The 24035-nt window shown below is 40.2% G+C and overlaps 1 protein-coding gene across 1 annotated transcript in view; it reads left to right on the plus strand.

Annotated features, from left to right (window-relative positions):
- The first annotated feature begins 1178 nt into the window (after positions 1–1178).
- LOC133129606 (uncharacterized) overlaps positions 1179–24035 on the plus strand; it is a 39084-nt gene continuing 16227 nt past the window's right edge. The window contains exons 1-10 of the mRNA XM_061243805.1: positions 1179–2480; positions 6529–6658; positions 7372–7509; positions 10338–10475; positions 11024–11172; positions 11425–11528; positions 14510–14702; positions 21520–21651; positions 22128–22271; positions 22816–22954. Of these exons, the coding sequence (XP_061099789.1) occupies positions 6529–6658; positions 7372–7509; positions 10338–10475; positions 11024–11172; positions 11425–11528; positions 14510–14702; positions 21520–21651; positions 22128–22271; positions 22816–22954 (1267 nt within the window). The 5' untranslated portion in view covers positions 1179–2480. The remainder of the gene's footprint in view (positions 2481–6528; positions 6659–7371; positions 7510–10337; positions 10476–11023; positions 11173–11424; positions 11529–14509; positions 14703–21519; positions 21652–22127; positions 22272–22815; positions 22955–24035) is intronic.

Here is a 24035-nt window from a genome sequence, read left to right on the forward strand (position 1 = left end):
ATTTAAATATCTTGGTACGTACTGGTGTTCAAGATTTGTCTTAGAATTTGTAATATTAAAAAATAAAGATCTATTGCTACATAAATTTCACCACATGCAGTACCATGCAATACCAATGGAGGGAAGAAGGTTGAAAGTGATGTAGGATTAAGTGCCATGCATTACTAAATGTGTGGGGTTTTTTTAAAAAACATTCTACAGGACCTGGAGCATCTGTTAAGATAGACGTCATCATGAACACCAGTGCATACCAAGATATTATGTACGTAATCTCTTAAGTGTTCTGCATTGTGTTCATTTCACAATAACACATACATGACAACTTACCCATTTCTTTTAAGGTTTCATCATCAATGCTATCAATGAAGTCTTTCTCATCTTTCACACCAAGTTCAAGAAATTTATTGTAGAAACTCTCCAGTCTACTATCTTCAAGCAGAGCATATATTTTCTCCATCTGTAATAAACCGAACATACATCAAAATCATTAAAAACACTGATACAGGCCAAATGGTGATATTAATCATCATAAACATGCTTTATTAAAGGTACAGTACACACAGTATTTTTTTTTGCAAAGGTGCCAATAATTCTGAATGTGTTCATAGTTGCTTGTTTTATAGTAAACCACGTGACAAACATTACATTACATTACATTATTGGCATTTGGCAGACGCTCTTATCCAGAGCGACGTACAACAAAGTGCATACCCATAACCAGGGATAAGTTCGCTGAAAGACCCTAGAGGTAAGTACAATTTCAACTGCTACCTGTACAACAAAGATAAGGACAAGGGCCTTTTTTTTTTCTTTTTTCTTTTTTGAACAAACGAACAAACAAACAGAGCAAAAGTCACCAAAGTTAACTATCCAAACACTGCTTACCTAGCCAACTAAAAATACCGATACACAAAGCAAGTCACAGAGACAACAATTAAGGTTCACAGGGAGGTAGGGAGGGATGGGGAGAGGTGCTGCTTGAAGAGGTGCGTCTTCAGCTTGCGCTTGAAGGTGGGGAGAGATTCTATAGTGTCACGTTTCAGGTCTGTCTCGCCATGTTTTATGTTTATTCATGTTGTCTTAGTCACGTAGTGTCTTATCATGTATTATGTTAGTCTAGGTTCGTCATGTTGTTTAGTTTATTTCTTGTTACGATTATATTACCTGGTTATGTTGAGTGATTATCGTCTTAGTTTCGCTTTGTGTTATGTTTCGATTTATGTTTATTGTTACGTTAACTGGTCGTTGTTATGCATACACTTTTACATGTTTTTCCGCAAACCTTGCGTTCCGCCTTTTCTCTCTCTCTCTCTCTCTCTCTCTCTCTCTCTCTCTCTCTCTCTCTCTCTCTCTCGTTCTGTCCTTCACTCCCCTAATGTTTCTATTTGTCTATTTACTAAAACTACTAACGCTAGATCAGGATTGGGTAGAAACTAACAAGACTAATCATGTGTTCATGTTACCTTACGTTTCTCGTGCATGTCATTTACTAATTTACTAATGCTAGGGCAGGATAGGTTTATTACTAACGATTACTAATCTCCTTGTTAAACTTGTCATCCATCGCACCTGTTTTCCATTTCCTTGCTACGCTCTAACTAATTGTCTACACCTGTCTACACCTGCATTTATAGCCCAGTCGCGCAACTGTTCACTGCGAAATTGTCTGCCTCTGTTTACCACGCAACTCTTGAGCATTATTTACTGTTTGATTACACGTTACGATCCACGCTTGTTTACCGACCATTGTTTATTGATTTCTGTTTTGTGACCATCGTTTGTTTTTTGACTTCGTCCTTGCCTACCGTTTTTGTACTTTTGCTTCGCTGATTGTTTCATGGTTTCGACTCCCGCTTCGTCCACGACTACGCCTCTGCCTGCCGTCCGTCTGTTCATCTGCCCCGCTGACAGCTCTCCTGCTACCGGACCTCCCTGCATGTCTACCGACTACGAGTTTGCCTCTTCCCTCGGCACCGTGCTTTTTGTTTGTTTACTTTTTGTTTGGCTGGATCTACGTGTATGGACTTTGCTTGTGTTGACTACTCTCCTGGGATTCGTCCCGAATAAAGCCCTGAGGGGTCTTTATATTACTATTGTTTCTGAGTCGTGCATTTTGGGTCCAACCCCCACGCACCCGTCTCATATAGTTCTGACCTCAACGGGGAGTTCGTTCCACCACCGTGGAGCCAGAACATGTGCAAGGAAATGACTAGCATTTCACATGAACTGAAAGTGAAAGTATTTATTTTTATGTGGAAAACGCAGTTAAATTTTAATATTCCTGACTATTGATCAGATGCTATTCACTGATGTCTTTCCATAATTGTACCATGTAAGCAGGAAAGCAGATCAGTTACACGGATAAACGCTTCTGCTTCATCAAAGAAAATAATCGGGTCATTGGGTTGGCTCCTCCTCCTAGAGCATAAACTGGATTGAAACTGAGCCTGCACTTCATTGTTCCAACGGGGCCTGGAAAGGTAAGTTTCTCTTCACACACAAATTGTTTTGGAAATTACTTTAAAATATTTTCATTGTTCAAATATAAATCCCGAAATTCAAGCTTTGTATCGTGATACAATGGCTGCAATGAAACCAAGAAATGAAGGCAAAAGATTAAATAAAATGAATTCAAAACTTGTGACATTAATGAACTTTGAAATTAATTAACTTTAGTGGTAAATGTGTCCTATTGCAAATGTACTTAAATCGTGTAAGTGTATAATATTTATGTGGATTTAAATCACATTTTGCATGTAGTTTGTGTATGTAAGGTTGAGGAGGTGCGGAGAGCCAGGAGCGACTAAGGGGTAATCCCTTTTAAGCGGACACACAAACGTGCCCGCCAATAAGACCCCGGGGGGTAGGGGAGACACGGAGACAACTCCGCACAAATAAAAGGAAGAGCCCCAAATAACGGCTCTGAAAATAAAACTACCCTACAAAACTAGGGCGAAAATCACAAACCAAAAATAAGTGCGTAAATGCTAGCACTTCTCTCTCGGACCGGGGAAAACCCAAAGTAAACGTACAACCCAGTATAAAAGACTGGGCGAAACAAAAATAAAGATACAGGAGACGCAGCTCCGTAATAACACAAATCAAAATACAAAATACCGGGGACAACGCCCCTCACCCACGGACTCACACGAGCCGAAAATAAAGAGAAACAAAGAACCAAACGGAAGGCGGTCGCAGTGTACACACACTTCGCACGCAGACCCCTTCCTTACCCTTCTTTTTTTGGAAAACGAGCGAACCAGCACAATACCCGACTCGTAGCTTTGAGTCTACCATGTGCCAAATACCGGCTTTAGGTGGCAGAGCGAACAGTGACACCGAAGCGAAGACTGAGGGGAAATGCGGGCTTTAACCCTTATAAGGTCATCGGGTCTGTGGGACCCGTTTTCAGTTTTTAGCTTCAGAAAAATGATACAAATAATTATTTTTTCAAACTAAGATTCATTGGCCTTGGCTCATTTTCTTTGAGGAACATGAATCAAAAAACATTTTCAATGACCCCCCCCTGTATACCCCCCCAATAAATTTATATTACATACAGGGTCTTCGGGTCCACTGGACCCGGGGCTAGTGAAAGTGTGGAAATCATAGGTCCTGTGCATTTTCCCATCCTCCTGTCTGGGCCTGTGTGTGTGTGTGAGTGTGTGTGAAAGAGAGAGAGAGAAGGAGAGAGAGAGAGTAAAGCAGGTGAATGGGCCCTTGGTGTGAGCACCCACAGTGTGCACCCACTGTTCCCGCACAAGGTCGCAACATAACTGCACCCATATTCCCACACATTTCACCCTCTATCTTGCGGGAACCAATCTTGGGGATCAGCCTCTATAAATACCTCTTTCAGTGTGGTTCCATACCACAACTGATGAAGATGGCAAAGCGATTCTCTGTTCAGACTGCCTTACAGTTGATATTGGAAGAGACAGAGGATTTTGATGGTGATGCAGGGGAAGAAGTTTCAGAATGTGAGGATCACATTTCTGAAAATTCAGAGTCTGACACTGAGTCTGAAGAGGAGGATGAGCATCAACCAGCTCTGAAGCGTAAAAGAGCCTCAGGACCAGCCCTTCAGCAACCAGGACTATGTGAGCAGCCAGCCCCAGGATCATCCAGCGAGCAGCCAGGAACAGCCTGTGAGCAGCCAGCCCCAGGACCATCCAGCGAGCAGCCAGGACCAGCCCGCGAGCAGCCAGCCATAGGACCAGCCCGTGAGCAGCCAGCCATAGGACCAGCCCGTGAGCAGCCAGCCATAAGACCAGCCTGTCAGAAAGCTCCGAAACACAAGCGCGCCTCAGGACCAGGCCGCCAGCAGCCAGCCATAGGACCAGCCCGTGAGCAGCCAGCCATAGGACCAGCCCGTGAGCAGCCAGCCATAGGACCAGCCCGTGAGCAGCCAGCCATAAGACCAGCCTGTCAGAAAGCTCCGAAACACAAGCGCGCCTCAGGACCAGGCCGCCAGCAGCCAGCCATAGGACCAGCCCGTGAGCAGCCAGCCATAGGACCAGCCCGTGAGCAGCCAGCCATAAGACCAGCCTGTCAGAAAGCTCCGAAACACAAGCGCGCCTCAGGACCAGGCCGCCAGCAGCCAGCCCCAGGACCAGCCAATGAGCTGCAAGCCACAGGACCAGCCAGTGAGCAGCAAGCCACAGGACCAGCCAGTGAGCAGCAAGGCACAGGACCAGCCCATCAGCCAGCTCCGAAACGCAAGCGAGCCTCAGGACCAGCCCGTCAACAGCTTGCAAATGACAACATATGGATGTCAAAAAATGGCAAAATTGAATGGTCTTCCTGCTCAAGAAATGAACCCCCACGCATGGCTGCCAATGTGATTCGGATGATACCAGGACCAACACGCATGGCAGTCACTCATGTACAAGACATCAACTCTACTTTTGACCTTTTCATGCCATTGTAAGGTAAGTGTTTGATGCTGTTGCAGTAAAATAATTATTTTTTCTGAGAAAGAGGAGTGTTAGTCAAAATCTATCTTTTCATTGTTCTAGATTTTGGCCGGCAGCAATACAAAGAAGCGCTGTGAAGTGTGTGGCCCCAAGATGGACAGGAAAACAAAATATTCATGCACCCAGTGCAGGAAGTACATATACAATACACACACAGTGAAACTATGGCCCTCATGTGTGGAATAGTCTGGGATAAAAATGGCTGTATTCAATGGGGCTAATGAGTGTTATGTGTATGTGTTATGTTCAATGGGGCAGACAGGTGTTATGTGTAACCAGGCCTGAGTAGGTTAAATTTCTAATGAAATTCAAAGAAGTTTTAGAAAAACTTGCCTCATTTGTACTTTTGTTGATTATATTCCAGTAAAGCCTGTTTTGTGATTCATTTCTTATTTTGTTACATTTTGATTAAAAAAATAAACAAAAACGAGTGCCATTTCAGTTCATAAATGTGATTTAACAAAGGTAAAGGGAACAAATTTAACATATGTGTTGTTTATATTACTTGCAATTGGGATGAAGTAAACATTTGCTGAGTATTTTAACAAAAAAAGATTTGATTGTGTTGAATTAAAAGCCCCAAAATGCTATGGGTCCACTAGACCCGGCAGGACCCCCTGTGTAACAAAAAAACGAAGATCCTATAAGGGTTAAGTACCTTCAGGAGGTAGACATCACGTAAGCACTAATGACCATCAGGTGAAAGTAATAAGTCCCCTGATGGCCACAACCAGTACTACCTCCAACCCTGACAGTGTAGAGCTTTTAAAGAGTTAAATGTATTCCTATGTCATTTAGAAAAATATAAATATAAATGCAGGCAAGTCTTTGTTTCAAATAAGTAGTTTAATATAGTTGAGGAACAAGTGGTTCTGTTCGATTTTAACAGATTAAAAGAACTCGCAATGGCCATTAAATTAAAACACATCACAGGAAGTGGGGAGGGGGGTGATTACGTCTGGTGGGGGGAGGAATAACTTGTGGGAGGGGCAAGAGGAGATGACATGAAGGTACTGATCAAAGAGGTGCATTTCACAGTATTGGGGGCTAAATAGGGTTGTAAATTGACTAACTACATATGTGGGATCCTGCGGGGGGCAGGGGGTTGGTTGTCGTGGACTTGCCTCCCATGTTTTCCAACAGTTTGTCATTCACAATTAATATTTGAAACTGATTTTAGAGAAAAATCTGTACATGAGGTCAATGGTAGTATTTAGGACTAACTAAGGTCTTCTCAGTTGCTTTACTTCTGGTAGATGTGACCTGTTCAATTGCAGCATTTAAAGGTACATTACGTAAGATTTTTGTGTTAAAACATTGTTACAAGAGCATTGTAAATCCCTCCCTATCATTGAAAAAGGCTCACTGACATGTTGACTGCGTTTCGGGTTTCATATTGAACAGTTGACAGACTGACACTCTGTATGAAAACATTTAAAAGTCAGAAATTACCAACTGTACCTTTAATAAAGCATGTTTATGATGATTAATATCACCATTTGGCCTGTATCAGTGTTTTTAATGATTTTGATGTATGTTCGGTTCATTACAGATGGAGAAAATATATGCTCTGCTTGAAGATAGTAGACTGGAGAGTTTCTACAATAAATTTCTTGAACTTGGTGTGAAAGATGAGAAAGACTTCATTGATAGCATTGATGATGAAACCTTAAAAGAAATGGGTAAGTTGTCATGTATGTGTTATTGTGAAATGAACACAATGCAGAACACTTCAGAGATTACGTACATAATATCTTGGTATGCACTGGTGTTCATGATGACGTCTATCTTAACAGATGCTCCAGGTCCTGTAGAATGTTTTTAAAAAAATGCATGTAATGCATGGCACTTAATCCTACATCACTTTCAACCTTCTTCCCTCCATTGGTATTACATGGTACTGCATGTGGTGAAATTTATGTAGCAATAGATCTTTATTTTTTAATATTACAAATTCTACAGGTCTTGGAGCACCTGTTAAGACAAATCTTGAACACCAGTACGTACCAAGATATTTAAATAACAAAACAATGCACCCCCCAATGAGCGTACAAGACTTCCATTTTAATTTCTTTTGAATCCAATTCACTTATAATTATCTGCTTATATAAGTACACATACCATATAATTAAATATTAAGTGTTTATAGACAAGACTATACAGTTTAAAGCATTACATTTTTATTGGAAAAATTTTTTATGCAGGTGGTTTTAATTTTGTGGCTGATCAGTGAATATACTTTATATCATTTTACAATCCCTTTTACACCACTTTGTTTTATTTTGGGGCCTTAAGTCATTTTATTTATGAAATGTGTATTAAGTGTCCAGACACCAAACTGTCTGTATACCTGTTTTTAAAGTTAGGGGATGTAACTGAAATATTTCTCCCTCAGGGTTAAGTCAAGTGGAGAAGAAGAGATTTGAAACTATGCGGACACGCATTGGAAGGCTTGGAAGCGTTAAAAAGTCGATGCAGAATTTCAGTGTGAAATACACATTCCCCAAATGTTCTGAGCTCAGGGAGATCAATGGTAGGACAACATTTTGCGTTGAATATAAAAACTATTTAAAACCCTCTTTCAAACCCTCTGGCCAGCCCAGAAAAGGAAAATGACTTTGCATATTGCTGAGAATATCAGTATGTGTGGTTGTATGTATGGATGTATGGTTCCGGAGACACAAACGCAGGTCAGGGAATTTCCTCAAAAGGCAGGAAATTTCTGTTTTTTATTCAGAAAACACAGTGCCAAATCGAGTTGCTGAAGAATAGTAAGAGCACGATAGTAAGGTCAAAAATTTTAACGAGCAGAAAGACAAAGGTACAAAATCGCAAAGCAAGAGAGTCGAAAAAAAAGAATGTAGATCCAAAACCAAAAATCAATAGCAAACAAAACCAAAGGGGCAAGGCAAACTCGAAAATCAGGCAAAGGGGTGCCTTAAATACCACCACCTTTACAACCACCGCCCCCCTCACTGTGCCCTTCCCCCCCTCTAGGCCCATCCCTTCCTTTTCCACTTTCTCCCCCCATAAAGACTTTGATGTTTCTCAACTCCTGCTCTGCCACCGCCCTACAACCTGTGCCCTTGACCCTATCCCCTCTTCTCTTCTCCAAACTATCACACCTGACATTCTCCCAATTGTCACCTCCCTTGTCAACTCCTCCCTGTCTTCTGGCTGTTTTCCGGCATCCTCCAAGAGGGCCCACATCACTCCGCTGCTAAAAAAGCCTACTCTGGATCCCTCCATCATCCAGAACTACCGCCCGGTATCTCTTCTTCCTTTCCTTTCTGAAACTATAGAACGAGCCGCTTCTACTCAACTTTCTTCTTTCTTTTCTAACAACAACCTGCTAGACCCCCATCAGATCGGGCCACTCGACAGAGACTGCGCTCCTCTCCGTCAGTGAGTCACTCCATGCCGCACGAGCAGCCTCCCTCTCTCTGTCCTCATTCTTCTAGATCTCTCTGCTGCCTTCAACATTGTGGATCACTCCATCCTCCTGTCTGCCCTGTCAGCAACGGGCATCTATGGCACAGCCCTGGACTGGATTGAGTCCTACCTCTCTGGTCGCTCCTTCCAGGTTGCCTGGGCTGGTTCGGTATCGACACCTCGGCCCCTTGCCACAGGAGTTCCCCAGGGCTCAGTCCTTGGCCCTCTTCTTTTTTCTCTTTACACTCGCTCCCTTGGCCCTGTGATCACTGCACATGGGCTATCCTACCACTGCTACACGGACGATACCCAACTCTTCGTCTAGTTCCTGCTGTCTGATATGCAGGTTTCAGCCCGTATCTCTGCTTGCCTGAGGGACATCCAGAGCTGGATGGACAACCACCATCTAAAGCTCAACCCAGGCAAGACTGAAATGATCATCCCTGCTAATACCTCTCCCCATCTGGATCTCTCCATTTCCCTTGGGGATACCACACTCACGCCGTCACCCAGTGCAAGGAACCTCGGCGTGGTGATGGACAGCAGACTGTCCCTTTCCGAGAACATTGCAGCGGTGACCCAGTCTTGCAGGTTCTTCCTATACAACATACGGAGAATCCTCCCCTTTCTCACCCCTTACTCGACCCAGCTCCTGGTCCAAGCGATGGTTCTGTCCCACCTGGACCACTGCAATTCCCTCTTGGCTGGCCTCCCAGCATCCGCCATCAGACCCCTCCAACTCATCCAGAATGCAGCAGCTCGTCTGGTCTTCAACCTTCCCAAATACTCACACGTCACCCCCCTGCTTACTTCCCTCCACTGGCTGCCTGTCATGGCTCGCATCAAATTCAAAACATTGGTGCTAGCCTTCCAAGCAATTACAGGGTCTTCCCCAGCTTATCTACAAAAAATCATCAGACCCTACACCCCTGCCAGACCTCTTCGTTCAGCCTCCACAGGCCGCTTGGCACCTCCCCCTCTCCGAACCTCCACCTCACGCTCACGACTACTGTCTGTTCTGGCTCCACGGTGGTGGAACGAACTCCCCGTTGAGGTCAGAACTGTAGAATCTCTCCCCACCTTCAAGTGCAAGCCGAAGACACACCTCTTCAAGCAGTACCTCTCCCCATCCCTCCCTACCTCCCTGTGAACCTTAATTGTTGTCTCTGTGACTTGCTTTGTGTATCGGTATTTTTAGTTGGCTAGGTAAGCAGTGTTTGGATAGTTAACTTTGGTCACTTTTGCTCTGTTTGTTTGTTTCTTTGTTCAAAAAAAATAAATAAATAATAATAATTGGCCCTCGTCCTTATCTTTGTTGTACAGGTAGCAGTTGAAATTGTACTTCCCTCTAGGGTCTTTCAGCGAACTTATCCCAGGTTATGGGTAGGCACTTTGTTGTACGTCGCTCTGGATAAGAGCGTCTGCCAAATGCCAATAATGTAATGTAATGTAATGTAATGTAAATATCTCATGAATTACAGGCCTACAAAGAATTGGCTCTGAAACCATGATCAACATTCTGACAAGTGTGCACACAATACAATGAGGGATAAGACAAACCAGGTGGGGCATGGGAGTGGGGAAGATCTAACAAATATTTATTTGTTGGTGTGTGAGTGGGTGTATGAATGGGTGAATGGAGTTCACATCAATTGTACAGAGCTTTGGATAAAGGCGCGATATAAATGCCTGCCATTTACCATAAATATACAGGTGAGAAACATGAATGGGCTTTAATACAATAATGAGGGATGCACGAAGATGCGGACTGGATTCACAAAGACACACATGTAATACGGCTCCAGATTCGGGAGTAGACAATTGCACAGAGTGCAATGAATAATGAATGTAAAGGGAAAACCAGACGTGAATATGAAAAATAATACATTTACAAAAACAATTATTTTGCGCATTTTATGTGGCACACAGACATGGATCCATCTCAGAACACACTGGAGGATCTGATGCTCCGAATTGCCATTCAGGAAAACATCGGAAATGACAAAGCTGTGTGTCTTTACACAGTGGATGGAATGCCTTTGACAGATGATTCTTTCTTCAACACATGTGAGTACACCAATGCCTGACTGAAAGTATCTGCAGAGCTTTCTTACAAAATGCTAATATATACATTTTTGGTGTTGTGAGAAAAGGGCACATTTCTGTTACTAATAAATGGGGCTAAAATGCAACATTTCATGAATGCACAATACATTATTAAACTATTTCAGATAATATGCCAGTTTCAAATGAAATCTGAATTCTTAATTCCACAAATTATTTAAAAAAAGTTTTTTAAAAATCTGATGATCAAATATCTCAAATCTATAGTGATTGCAGTTGTCTATCCTTCCATGCTTTATAATGGCAACATAATCACTAGACATAACTTTGTGGTACAGTAAAGTAGATCTTGGTCCGCAATGTAAACGTTTTTACACAAGACGGAATAATCCATTATTATCTTTCACCCCATTGTCGTCGTTGGATCATTGTCCCAACACAGCTTTGCATGGTTTTTGCATTGTTTTGCAGGCAACAGAGAAAAAACATTGTGGGACATTTCTGTTTCAGCAAGCATTTTATTTTCCTTAACTCTCTTTCATTGTTGATAGGGTGTTTCAATGACAGACACATTGAAAACGGAGATGAGATTTATGCCATATTCACACCCAAGGAGAACATCCAGACTCCGGTTAAAAGCAACCCACAGTCCAGACAGGTCCCTGGGGCTGACACTGTCCGGTGCCACATCATGCTCAAGGTGTGTATTAAACAGCAGCCATTGACTATCCACCCCTGCCTCTGAATGCCTTTGTACCGTTCAAGAAACTGCAACTGTATACTCTGCTTTTAGTGTCAACGACAGTCTAATCCAACGTCTGGCCTAACGATCAGGTGTAGACTATTTTACATGGCTGAAATATGCATCTGGAGATGTTGCTCCATCAATTGGGTGTAAAAGAAAAAGATTTTTGCAGCATGACTAACATGATGGCTGCTTTTTAATCTGCAGGGAGACTATGAAATCAAAGTAAACTTGGACACAGACAACCTACAAGACCTGAGAAACGAGCTGTCTAATGAAACAGGAATACCAGCACATGTCCTGCATCCCAAGTGGGTGGAGTACTCAAATTTAATTATTTTTGCCTGATTTATTTCATTGTGATTTTTAGCTGCATAACAACAAACCCTTTTCCCTTTAAATGATCAGCTTGATTGAATGACCAGGAATTGTGACGTCCGGAATGGCTAACTATTCAGAAATTACTAATCCCTAAATAAAGGGATTAGAAATTTAGTAAATTTACTTTATATTGAAGATGTTGTCGTTTGCCATGGAATAGCATCATCACATGGGCTGCTACTGCTGCATATAGCCACAAAGCCATTAACAAACACATCATATAATATTACTCCAGAGATATTAAACCAAATGTTTCTCTTGCATTGCCCAGTCAAGATGCAGCCGATTTAACCGCGCGGCGTTCAATTTGTAATTAACATTTTTCTTTTTATGAAAAATTATAGCTATTTTTTAAAACATGAAACTACATGTCTTGGCTTATTTTATGTGTGGGACATGAAAAATTTTTTCACTGAGTAAACATCTACAGCACACCCTCCCTACACATTCATATTCGAAAATTGAACAGAACGAGGGTTGAGAAGAATATTGTTGTCGCTTTCAATTGATAGACTGGATGTAACTTACTTGTTTGTTACAAATAACATTAATGTCAAGACGTTATAGTGTAATAGATGTATACACTATAATGTAAGACGTTATAGTGTTTTAGCTAGCTAACAAACAGTGCAACTGAATGGACAGTATATTAGGGTAATTGTACTTTATTATAATGCTCAATAGAATAGAAATTGAGTTCTTTATTCTGACGGAGCCACACGTGGATGGCTTGTTTACGCTACGAACCTATAGGGAGGTAAAGCGGATGTATCGGGAACGATATTACTGGTATACTGCTCCTGATTAAATTGCGGCGAAAAAGTTATATAAGCAATACAAGCAAATATATAAGCAAACTACGTACTATTGAAGTCTGGATTCAAAGTATGTTTTTCTTGTAACAATGTTTTTGTGTTAAAACATTGTTACAAGGACATTGTAAATCCCTTCCTATTGTTGAAAAAGGCTCACTGACATGTTGACTCACCCTCTGCCTGTGTTTTTAGTCCTTAAATTCTCGTTTCAAAATATACAGTTGACAGGCCGTCACTCTGTACCAAACATTGCACAGCTGTACAATAATTCAAGCTCATTGGTTGAAAAATGGTTCTATTTGCCACAGCCAATGGCATGGAGGCTTATTTGAGTGTAGCTGCCGAAATTGCACTCCAGACAAGCTATCACTGAAACTCTGTATACTATTGCTTATTATCCACGCGAAGACTACATATCTAGTTATAAAACAAAACCAGTTTTGTATAGGTAGCAACAAGCAAATTACCCAAAGTTAGCTTAATGAATGTACAAATATCCTCCTGAGGCAATACGAACATAGTAGCTAGCCTTGCGAGCATTGTTGCACACGCGTTGTGTCTCAGGCGGATATTTGTAAATACGGCAAGCTAGCTAATAGCTTGTTTGCTTGTTGCTACTGATAATGAACTGGTATCTTTTTATAACTAGATATGCATTCTTTGCTTGGATAATAAGCAATAGTATACAGGGTGGTTTCAGTGACCGCTTCTCTGGAGGGCAATTTGGGCAGCTACACGTTCCTTTTATCTTTTTACGTGTTGAATCATGCATGTTTAGCTAAACTTTTATTTGTCTCAAACTGTCAGTTGCAGTTCCATCGTTTGTGGTACATTATCATATCTTAGTTATATAGCCAGCTAGTTCCATAGCCAAATAAGTTGCCTGCTCATAATACAGTTCAGCTAAAGGGAAAACTTCAAAAAGACAAAACAAAAACAATACTGTTGTGCAGCACACTAAAGTCAACATTTCATAAAGTCACCTGTTCGGCGAACATTTTCTTACTCGAACACTACGAAAAGACGGCAGGCTCTGTCACGTTTCTCAATGTCAACTTTGCAAAACAGTGTTGTGGTTTGAGGGTGTTTGTTGTTGGAATTCCTCTATTGACTGTTAGGAGTCCGAAATTACCCATAGTACCTTTAACTGGCACGTTTCTAACTTATAAACTTGATCACAAATAGGATACATTTGTGTCATCAGTGACCTATCGATGGCAACCTACAACTGATGGCAAGAACAATTGGGGAAACAAATGCTTCATTTGCTTATATGAAGTTGCTGTTGTTGCTGTCTATGATGAAATCCGCTGGCATAGCACGTAGCAGTATACCAAAAATGTCTTTCAGTGGGACATCCACTTTACCTCCTTATACAGTTAAATGCTGAGAACGAACAATGAACTGAGTAACATATGACACTCATGCACTCATGTGAACAAACAAATCTTTTGAACGAAAAATCTGACTCGCCAAAATGAATGAGCATTGCAATCACTAGTGCAAAACTGAGAGACTGCCCAGTGTGTTACGTGATTGGTTGCAATGTTCAATCCTCGGCTCACATCAAGACAGGTTCGCGATACGACATCGCCCCCGATCACTCACATCACGGTATGTTTGGATATTGTATTATAGACTTACCCTAACCCTAAAGAAAACATTACAGGGTTTGTTTTTATTGTTATTATTATAATGAAGATATATTTTTTCATGAGATTCGTTTATATGACTGCATTTGTTGAAACAAAATGTTTTAAAATAAAAATAACTTACCTTTTATTTTGATGGATAATAATATATAACTTGTATATATTTGAACTACTGTATGTATTTGAACTACTCCTATATATTTAATCTACCGCATAACAGATTTTCCAGCTGGGATGTGAAAACTTGTAATACTCATATCTCAGAACTACCCTGAACACAGATGGAGCATTTTAATAGCAAGTTCACAATATATGTCAAATATGCATGTGATTGATTACCACAAATGAAATCTCTCTCGCACCCCCATATGTGACTGTGTGTGTGTGTGTGTGTGTGTGTGTGTGTGTGTGTGTGCATGTGTGTGTCTATGTGTTTCAATACAGAGATGAGGAAGAAGGTGGTGGCACACCCTTGAAAGATCTTGGCATCAGCAGTCAGTCAATTCTGCATTTCTCCCTTTCGTCACTCAATGACAAGTATCAGGATAAGGCAGTGTTCTTCAACAGTGATATTTCAGCTTCCATCCCACAGACAAAGACAGGAATGAGTGTTTTCTTCTCAGCCTTACATGCCATTGTAAGTTATTTCGTACTCAGAACACCCGCATTGCTTTTACAGTATGTTACATTACATTACCTGCATTTGGCACACACTCTAACACAAAATGTTAGTGGTGCTATCATAGCCCAAAGCTAACAGTCCTGAAATAAAGCATATTACTGCTCATACTAAGATAACTGCAAGTTCAGCACAATAACTAAACACAAAAACAACGTAATCTAACTGGCCAGAGATTGATAGATGTGACAAACCGTGTCGGTTTCCCCGCTTAGTTACTGTTGCTATGCCGTCACGCTGGTCAAGAAAGAGCGCGGACTCAACATGATTCCACTGACAGATCAGAACTGATATCATATTGAAATGAACGATGTCCATGGTTTTTGTATTTATAATGGAATACGTTAATAATAAACATAATTAACAGTACTCCTCATTTACAAATACACAAGCTAATATTTTATGATGGATTTAGGCAGCGAAACTAAGTAAAAAATCTAACGTTAAACACATCAAATAACGTTACTGCAGACAATGTCGCTAATCAATTTGACTATGACCGGGCAATTCCGCGCATAATGTGTGGGAAGAAAAAGCCACTAGCTCATTGCTTCGACCCTGTCGCTGGGCTAAGAGACGGCGATCTATTGCTACTGGAGTTAAAAACTCCTCGTTTACTAACTCTGGCTTTAGTAAAAGGAACCGAACAAGACACATTCAGTTTACATAAAAACAGCAGAGTCCACGCAAACTGTACATATGCCTGGTTAGCAAGGGGACAGTCGACTGTCGCAGAGCAGTTCAATTTTGCTTTGAGTGCCTACAATAGGAAGCGATAGAATGGTCTTTTAAAAACGAACCACGTTTTTAAATACAAACACTTCCCAGGCAGGGGATGCCCATCCGTGGCCACAATGACACATATGTCACTTGAAGTAGCCTGAATTTGGAGAAACGATAGGCTCTCACATCTCACATTTCCGGGTAGGCAAACCGGAAGGTGTGCTGGCAGCCTTCCTGTAGCTTGGATCTGAGTAGCTCCGTGAAGTTGGCAACAATTAGACTTCCTGTACAGAAGTTCCGGTTTCAACTTCCTGTGATTTTCCGTCAAAATAAGAGCTGCTGAGTAACGTTAAATAATGAGAACATAGTTACCGCGTTTGCTGCGCTTCCTCACATAATTACCGTTGTTTAAATTCATTGCTGATAGAACTTACAAAAGTCAGCAAGCAACTAGCTTGCTATTTGACTAGTGACTATATTGTAGGCCAAGCATAAATTGCTTGACCCTGTCGGTTCAATAACTGCTCATTTGCATACCTGCTTACTGTTTGAAAAAAAAGTTGCCAAATATGAAGGGGCATACATTAAATCTATGTATAATATATATAAAATTATACATTTATTATCTAAAATCATGTTCCGAGCAATTGTTGCTGTATTTACAGTGTGGTAAGGGCATGCAATGCCATTGACTGTCAATTCACAAGCAGCTCATTTGCATAGCTCATAACTCAAAAACTAGAAATTGTTTCAAAATGAAAGGGGGTATACATTTGTTAGCTGGACCCATATCTTTAATATTCTATAGTCCTTTCTGTGAAATCCTGTTCCGAGCAATTGTTGCTGTGTTTCTAGTGTGGGGTGGCCATACGTTGCTATTGACTGTCAAATGCCACCCAGCTCATTTGCATAGCTCATAACTCAAAAACTAGAAATTGTTTCAAAATGAAAGGGGGTATACATTTGTTAGCTGGACCCTTATCTTTAATATTCTACAGTCCTTTCTGCAAAATCCTGTTCCGAGCAATTGTTGCTGTGTTTCTAGTGTGGGGAGGCCATACGTTGCCATAGACTGTCAATTGCCACCCAGCTCATTTGCATAGCTCATAACTCAAAAACTAGAAATTGTTTCAAAATGAAAGGGGGTATACATTTGTTAGCTGGACCCTTATCTTTAATATTCTACAGTCCTTTCTGCAAAATCCTGTTCCGAGCAATTGTTGCTGTGTTTCTAGTGTGGGGTGGCCATACGTTGCTATTGACTGTCAAATGCCACCCAGCTCATTTGCATAGCTCATAACTCAAAAACTATGAATTGTTTCAAAATGAAAGGGGGTATACATTTGTTAGCTGGACCCTTATCTTTAATATGAAACAGTCCTTTCTGCAAAATCCTGTTCCGAGCAATTGTTGCTGTGTGTCAGGTGCAGGGTGGGCATTCATTGCTATAGACTGTCAATTCACATGCTGCTCATTATAGACCTATATACCCAGGGATAAACCCAAACCATGCAACTTTACAATGAAATTAAAGTCAAATCAACTTTATTTGTGTTGCACATTTCACGCTATATTTGTCAGTACATGCTTTAGAGCAGTGCTTCTCAACCAGGAATTTATTAATTGATTTATTTAATTTAGGGCATTTTTGGTGGTATGATTGGTTCAGTTATTAAATTAGTTGTTTCAGTTTCTGGTTACAACAAAAACCTTCCGGCAAGACTAGAGTTGAGAAACACAGCTTTAGCGCAAGCCCCAGCCTTTCCCCCCACAAAAGCAAGCCTAGGGCAACAGTGGCAAGGAAAAACTTCCAAGGTGGAGAAGGAAGAAACCTTGGGAGGAACCAGACTTAAGTGAGGGGCCCATTCTCCTCTGGCTGGCTTACGGGTGACAATGATGGTCAGATAAAACAATTAACAATTAATTATGAACAATTTGTTCATGTGATGGGTTTTGAATGTGTGTGAGATTGGCAGGGTGCAGATGAAGGAGGTGGCAGTCCTGGGGCAGTATGTGGGGGGTGTCTCAGCGCTGCAGTATGATTGTGATGAAGACAAGGGGGAAAAAAATGACAATATGGCAGTGGGAAGTAAGTAGGGACACAAATGGGACTTGGAAACAAACCGAGGCCTTAATTGTAAGGAGGATTTACTGTTGGGCTAATTCTAATGAGTATTTAATTTTAAGTTAAGTCATCCAGGACAACCTTTCGCATTTTACTTGGACTGCAATTTAACTGATTACTTTCAAGTATTATACTTTTTGAAAACACAAACGTAAAGTCCAAAGCTGCTCCCATCTAACTGACCTGGAAAGGAAGGACATTGGTGAGCATATTCAAAAACCAAATTTACTGGATGTAGTTTTCCTGTAATGCCAAAATACTGTAAAGATAAATAGAGTGAGAGACGGTCAAGAACTGCAAATAAAGATGAGTTGTGGTGCTTCAGTGAATCCATTAATATTGCTTTTAAAAATATTTTTCCCTCTAATATCCTGCAATGTTCCATTGTAATATGAATCATGGTCCAATGTAACAAATCTAAATTCACTGGAACAAGGACAAATTTAAATCTCCACCAATTTCTTTTTAAATTTGGTAAATTTGGCAAGACCTCAATTGTCTTGCAGTACAAACTATACAGTTCCTGGCTAACAAATAGTTGCAGTAGAGGGGACTGCAAGAATTATTTTTTTGGATACTGTTCTGATTAAAAATGACAGGTATGTGTTTATAATGGAATCATTTAGCCAATTGTTTCCAGGATTTCACAGAAAGGACTGTAGAAAATAAAAGATAAGGGTATATAGAGTAAATTTATACCCCCTTTCATTTTGAAACAATTCATAGTTTTTGAGTTATGAGCTATGCAAATGAGCTGCTTGTGAATTGACAGTCAATAGCAACGTATGGCCACCCCACACTAGAAACACAGCAACAATTGCTCGGAACAGGATTTTGCAGAAAGGACTGTAGAATATTAAAGATAAGGGTCCAGCTAACAAATGTATACCCCCTTTCATTTTGAAACAATTCATAGTTTTTGAGTTATCAGATATGCAAATGAGTTGGGTGGCAATTGACAGTCTATGGCAATGTATGGCCTCCCCACACTAGAAACACAGCAACAATTGCTCGGAACAGGATTTTGCAGAAAGGACTGTAGAATATCAAAGATAAGGGTCCAGCTAACAAATGTATACCCCCTTTCATTTTGAAACAATTTCTAGTTTTTGAGTTATGAGCTATGCAAATGAGCTGGGTGGCAACTGACAGTCAATAGCAACGCATGGCCACCCCACACTAGAAACACAGCAACAATTGCTAGGAACAGGATTTTGCAGAAAGGACTGTAGAATATTAAAGATAAGGGTCCAACTAACAAATGTATACCCCCTTTCATTTTGAAACAATTCATAGTTTTTGAGTTATGAGCTATGCAAATGAGCTGGGTGGCAACTGACAGTCAATAGCAACGTATGGCCACCCCACACTAGAAACACAGCAACAATTGCTCGGAACAGGATTTTGCAGAAAGGACTGTAGAATATTAAAGATATGGGTCCAACTAACAAATGTATACCCCCTTTCATTTTGAAACAATTTCTAGTTTTTGAGTTATCAGCTATTCAATTGAGCTGGGTGGCAATTGACAGTCTATGGCAACGTATGGCCTCCCCACACTAGAAACACAGCAACAATTGCTCGGAACAGGATTTCACAGAAAGGACTGTTTAATATTAAAGATAAGGGTCCAACTAACAAATGTATACCCCCTTTCATTTTGAAACAATTCATAGTTTTTGAGTTATCAGATATGCAAATGAGTTGGGTGGCAATTGACAGTCTATGGCAATGTATGGCCTCCCCACACTAGAAACACAGCAACAATTGCTCGGAACAGGATTTTGCAGAAAGGACTGTTTCATATTAAAGATATGGGTCCAGCTAACAAATGTATACCCCCTTTCATTTTGAAACAATTCATAGTTTTTGAGTTATCAGCTATGCAAATGAGCTGGGTGGCAACTGACAGTCAATAGCAACGTATGGCCACCCCACACTAGAAACACAGCAACAATTGCTCGGAACAGGATTTTGCAGAAAGGACTGTAGAATATCAAAGATAAGGGTCCAGCTAACAAATGTATACCCCCTTTCATTTTGAAACAATTTCTAGTTTTTGAGTTATGAGCTATGCAAATGAGCTGGGTGGCAATTGACAGTCAATAGCAAGTATGGCCACCCCACACTAGAAACACAGCAACAATTGCTCGGAACAGGATTTTGCAGAAAGGACTGTAGAATATTAAAGATATGGGTCCAACTAACAAATGTATACCCCCTTTCATTTTGAAACAATTTCTAGTTTTTGAGTTATCAGCTATGCAATTGAGCTGGGTGGCAATTGACAGTCTATGGCAACGTATGGCCTCCCCACACTAGAAACACAGCAACAATTGCTCGGAACAGGATTTCACAGAAAGGACTGTTTAATATTAAAGATAAGGGTCCAGCTAACAAATGTATACCCCCTTTCATTTTGAAACAATTTATAGTTTTTGAGTTATGAGCTATGCAAATTAGTTGGGTGGCAACTGACAGTCTATGGCAATGCATGCCCATACCACACCTGACAGACAGCAACAACAGGTGGCAAACAGTTTTTATTGAAATTTGTGCACAATTGTATATTCTCTGCAAGTACATCACAATCATATCCAACTGTATTAATGGAACAATTAAAATTGACAAAATTACAGTTCATAAATAATTTTATTCACCGAACTTTTATTTTGATAAATGCGAACCGGAAGTCTCCAATTGTGGCCAGCAACATTTGCCAACTTCACGCAGCTGATCTGAGCTAGTTCATGGCAGAAAATGAATGAGTCCGCGCACAAACCTCTGTTCAGAAGCAAATAAAGCTTGCATTGTTTTTCTGCTCATATATAAATCGCGTATTGACAGTTTATTGTGTTGTCTTAGGCTAGAACATCATAAGTAATGACAGTGAATGTCCAAATAATTAAATATCATTAAAGAAAAGCTTTAAAACCACAGCAGATTTCACTAACTAGCGATATGCTACGAACGCTAGTTAACGTTCCCACAGCTATGGCGATATACAGGGGCATCAAAAAAAAAAAAAAAAAAAAAGAATATCGTGGAAATTCATTTCATTCATTCATTTTCTTCCGTAATTTAATTAAAAAAGTGAAACTTTCATATTTTCTAGATTCGTTACACAAAGTGAAATATTTCAAGCCCTTTTTTTATTTTTTATCTTGATGATTAGTTTGCAGCTCATGCAAAAAAATCCAGTATCTCAAAATATTAGAATATTTCATAAACCAAATCAAAAAAAGGATTTATAATACAGAAATATCGACCTTCTGAAAAGTATGTTCATACTGAAAATTATGGAAGCCGTAATAATTAAGATTAAAACAAAAGAAGGCTTGACATTTCACTTTGTGTAATGAATCTTGAATATATCAAAGTTTCAGTTTTGTAATAAATTACGGAAAAAAAACTTTTCCACGATATTCTAATTTTTATTTTAGATGCACCTGTAAGTAACTAGGTCATTGTTTGATAGCTAGATATGTATGCACAAGTATCACAGAAGTAAAGCTAATGTTACTTTTGGCTCCAACTAGTTGAGTATTATTAGTATGAAACAAATTCTTAATCGTAACAGGATTAACTAGCTAGCGGAAATGCTACAAACACCACCACAGCTAGCTAGATGCTAGTAGCCCTAAGTGACGGTTTTAGCTGCGTTCCTTTAGCAAGTGTAAATGGTAAATTAAAATGTGTAAATGGCTGAAACAAATACAAAATATAAGACCACTATCCGTCTGTACTTATAAATATGCCTACCTATATGTGACCAAGTATCACGGAAGTAAAGCTAATGTTACCTTTGGCTCAAAATCCTCACATATTATTAATATGAAGGGGGGGAAAAAAAAGCATCTTAACCATAACAGGATAAACTAGCTAGCGAAAATTATTTATCTGTTTTTTTTTTGCTTTTTTCTATAGCACATGCAGCATTCAGATGAGCAGTTTCTGAAGGTCATCGCATACATACGGAAGCTCACCGGATGCAATGCATTAGCCCTGGCTTTATATCAGATAATGTGCAAGGGTGAATTTGGGACCAGGAACCAGAAGGTACATATACCATCTACTTGAAAAAATACAATTACAATATTACAATATTCTGCCCAATATTTATTTTATTATAGTGGTAATATATCTTCATGGGCAAAATATTACCCAATTACATAGACATAGGTTTACATAGACATTTATTCTTGTTCAAATATACTGTAATTGTACTTCTATATAGTGAGCACTTTATTAGGTAGACCTGTAATGCAACCTGTAAGCTTGTTAATGCAAATATTTGGTCAGAGGAGAAGGGCCAGACATGTCGAAGCTGATAGGAAGGCATCAGTAATGCAAATAACCACCCATTACAACAGTGGTATGCAGAACAGCATCTCTGAACACACAACATGTCAAACCTCTTAAGTAGATAGGATACAGCGGCAGAAGTCTTAATACGTCTAAAAAATAAGTCTAATAAACACCTAATAAAGTGCTCACTGAGTGTATTTTTGCACACACATGTAATTTGATTTTAGATTGCAGTCGTGGAGGGACTCTACCTTCTCTTCAGAGAACTGTTACCCAGTTTAACCAAGAGGAATGGTCTGAGGGTGATTGAAGATCATGAGGTTTTTGAATACTCAACAATTTGCTGGGCCTACCTGATGTCTCAAGCGAAGGTACGCTGTCAGTTACCAAGTGATCTCACATCATAAACAATGCCCTGAATAACACCCATACTGACTTTGAGACACAACAGCAAACAAATAAAGAATTTGGACATATATGCATCATGTGAGAGGGTGGCATTTATCTGCCTGAACTAGCTCCACTGGCTTCGCATCATTTCACAGAATATTTCTCAGAAATATTTTCACTTGGCACAGAAATGTATTTTACAAACTATTTCAACACAATTACACAAACTGGCATTATCTAATGTAGTCATAATCATTATGTATTTGTATATCATGATAGGAATTCATGTTAACAACTAAATTAGTTAATGCCAATTTGTATTGGAATGTAAAAACAGTTCATATACTTGTTAATGGTTAAGAAATAATATGATTATCCTATGGTTTGCTAATGTGTAAATATAGATGTAATTTGTACATCAATGAATCATGTTAACAACTACATTGGCTAATGCTAATTAATGTAATTTATTGTTAAGCGTGACCCATAAAGTAAACAAAATACTGCATTTAAATCATTTTCCAGGAAAACAGCCAACATTCGGAAGTATATGCTGCAATGCGGCTGACATGTGAAGGATCAGGCAGTAACCTATGTGAGCCAGTTCAGATTCCTGGGATCGCTTCCGTTTATGAGAGAGCATTTATTCTGGACGAAATAAGGGGTGAGATCAATTATAGGAACTATCAATGACCTTCAATTTCTTAATTTGAGCCTATTTTGTTAAATTAAGGACTTAGAGTTCCAGTAGACTGGGCACATGATCTTGCAGCAAGAGGCACTATTGATTAGTGGTTGTGATTTTGATAAACAGTTTGATTAGGGGGAAAATTAAGCGGCAGGTGTCAGGTTTTAATCATTGACCCAACCGAGTGTTAGGGGGTCAGAGAAGTTTTAGCACTAAGACGCTATTCTGCTTAACATGTCCATTTAAACTTGCAATTTGTGTCGCCACGGGCCAGGGTCCAGGAGAACATACTGTTAGGAATTAGGAAACAGTTTATGAAAGCTCTAGCACACATAACGTATTGGTTGTGTAACCATGGTTTTCTGAGTGAAGGGACTATCTCTCTACCCTGTTACATATTCCATATGTGCAGGGAAGAACTCCCCCCTGTGGTTGTGCCGTCCTTATTAGTGCTCTATAAAGCACAGAGTCGGTGTGGTATCACTGATCATTTGATTGACTATGTCAGCCTCCAACTGCTGAGATAGTCTTTCAACTCGGGAGAATCAATACATTCTCTTTCATGTGGAGACCATCTCTCCACCCTGCTACATATTTCATTTCAAACTCACCACGAGGAGATGGAGCAGTCACGCCCATCAAGGTACTACACAAATAAGTAATCTAAAGAATGTACCCTATTTACACACCAAACAGTCCTGCCAGACACAAGGGCAAAACTGAGAGGTGGAAGGCTGCTCTGCCCACCAGGTGCAAAGTTGACTGTAGATGTACATTTTACATACTAGTTGGGGCCGCACCCTGCACTAGCTGCCCAAAAGAGCTCAACTCCACCATCTTCCTTACGGCAGACAAGTGCTCATAGCTCGATGGACTGTTGCAAATCAGGAAAAAATATCTTCAGAAGAAATGAAGGGTTAGGATGAAGCACTACCCCTGCACCCTCTGGAAGGGGTCTACAGCAGGTTCCACAGACTGATAGAGCCTCCCCCATTCTCCTAGCAGATATAATTGCTCATAGGAAGGCAGTGTTGAAGGATACACGCTTCAAGTCTGC

This window comes from Conger conger, chromosome 5, assembly GCF_963514075.1.
Source record: "Conger conger chromosome 5, fConCon1.1, whole genome shotgun sequence".
NCBI lineage: Eukaryota > Metazoa > Chordata > Actinopteri > Anguilliformes > Congridae > Conger > Conger conger.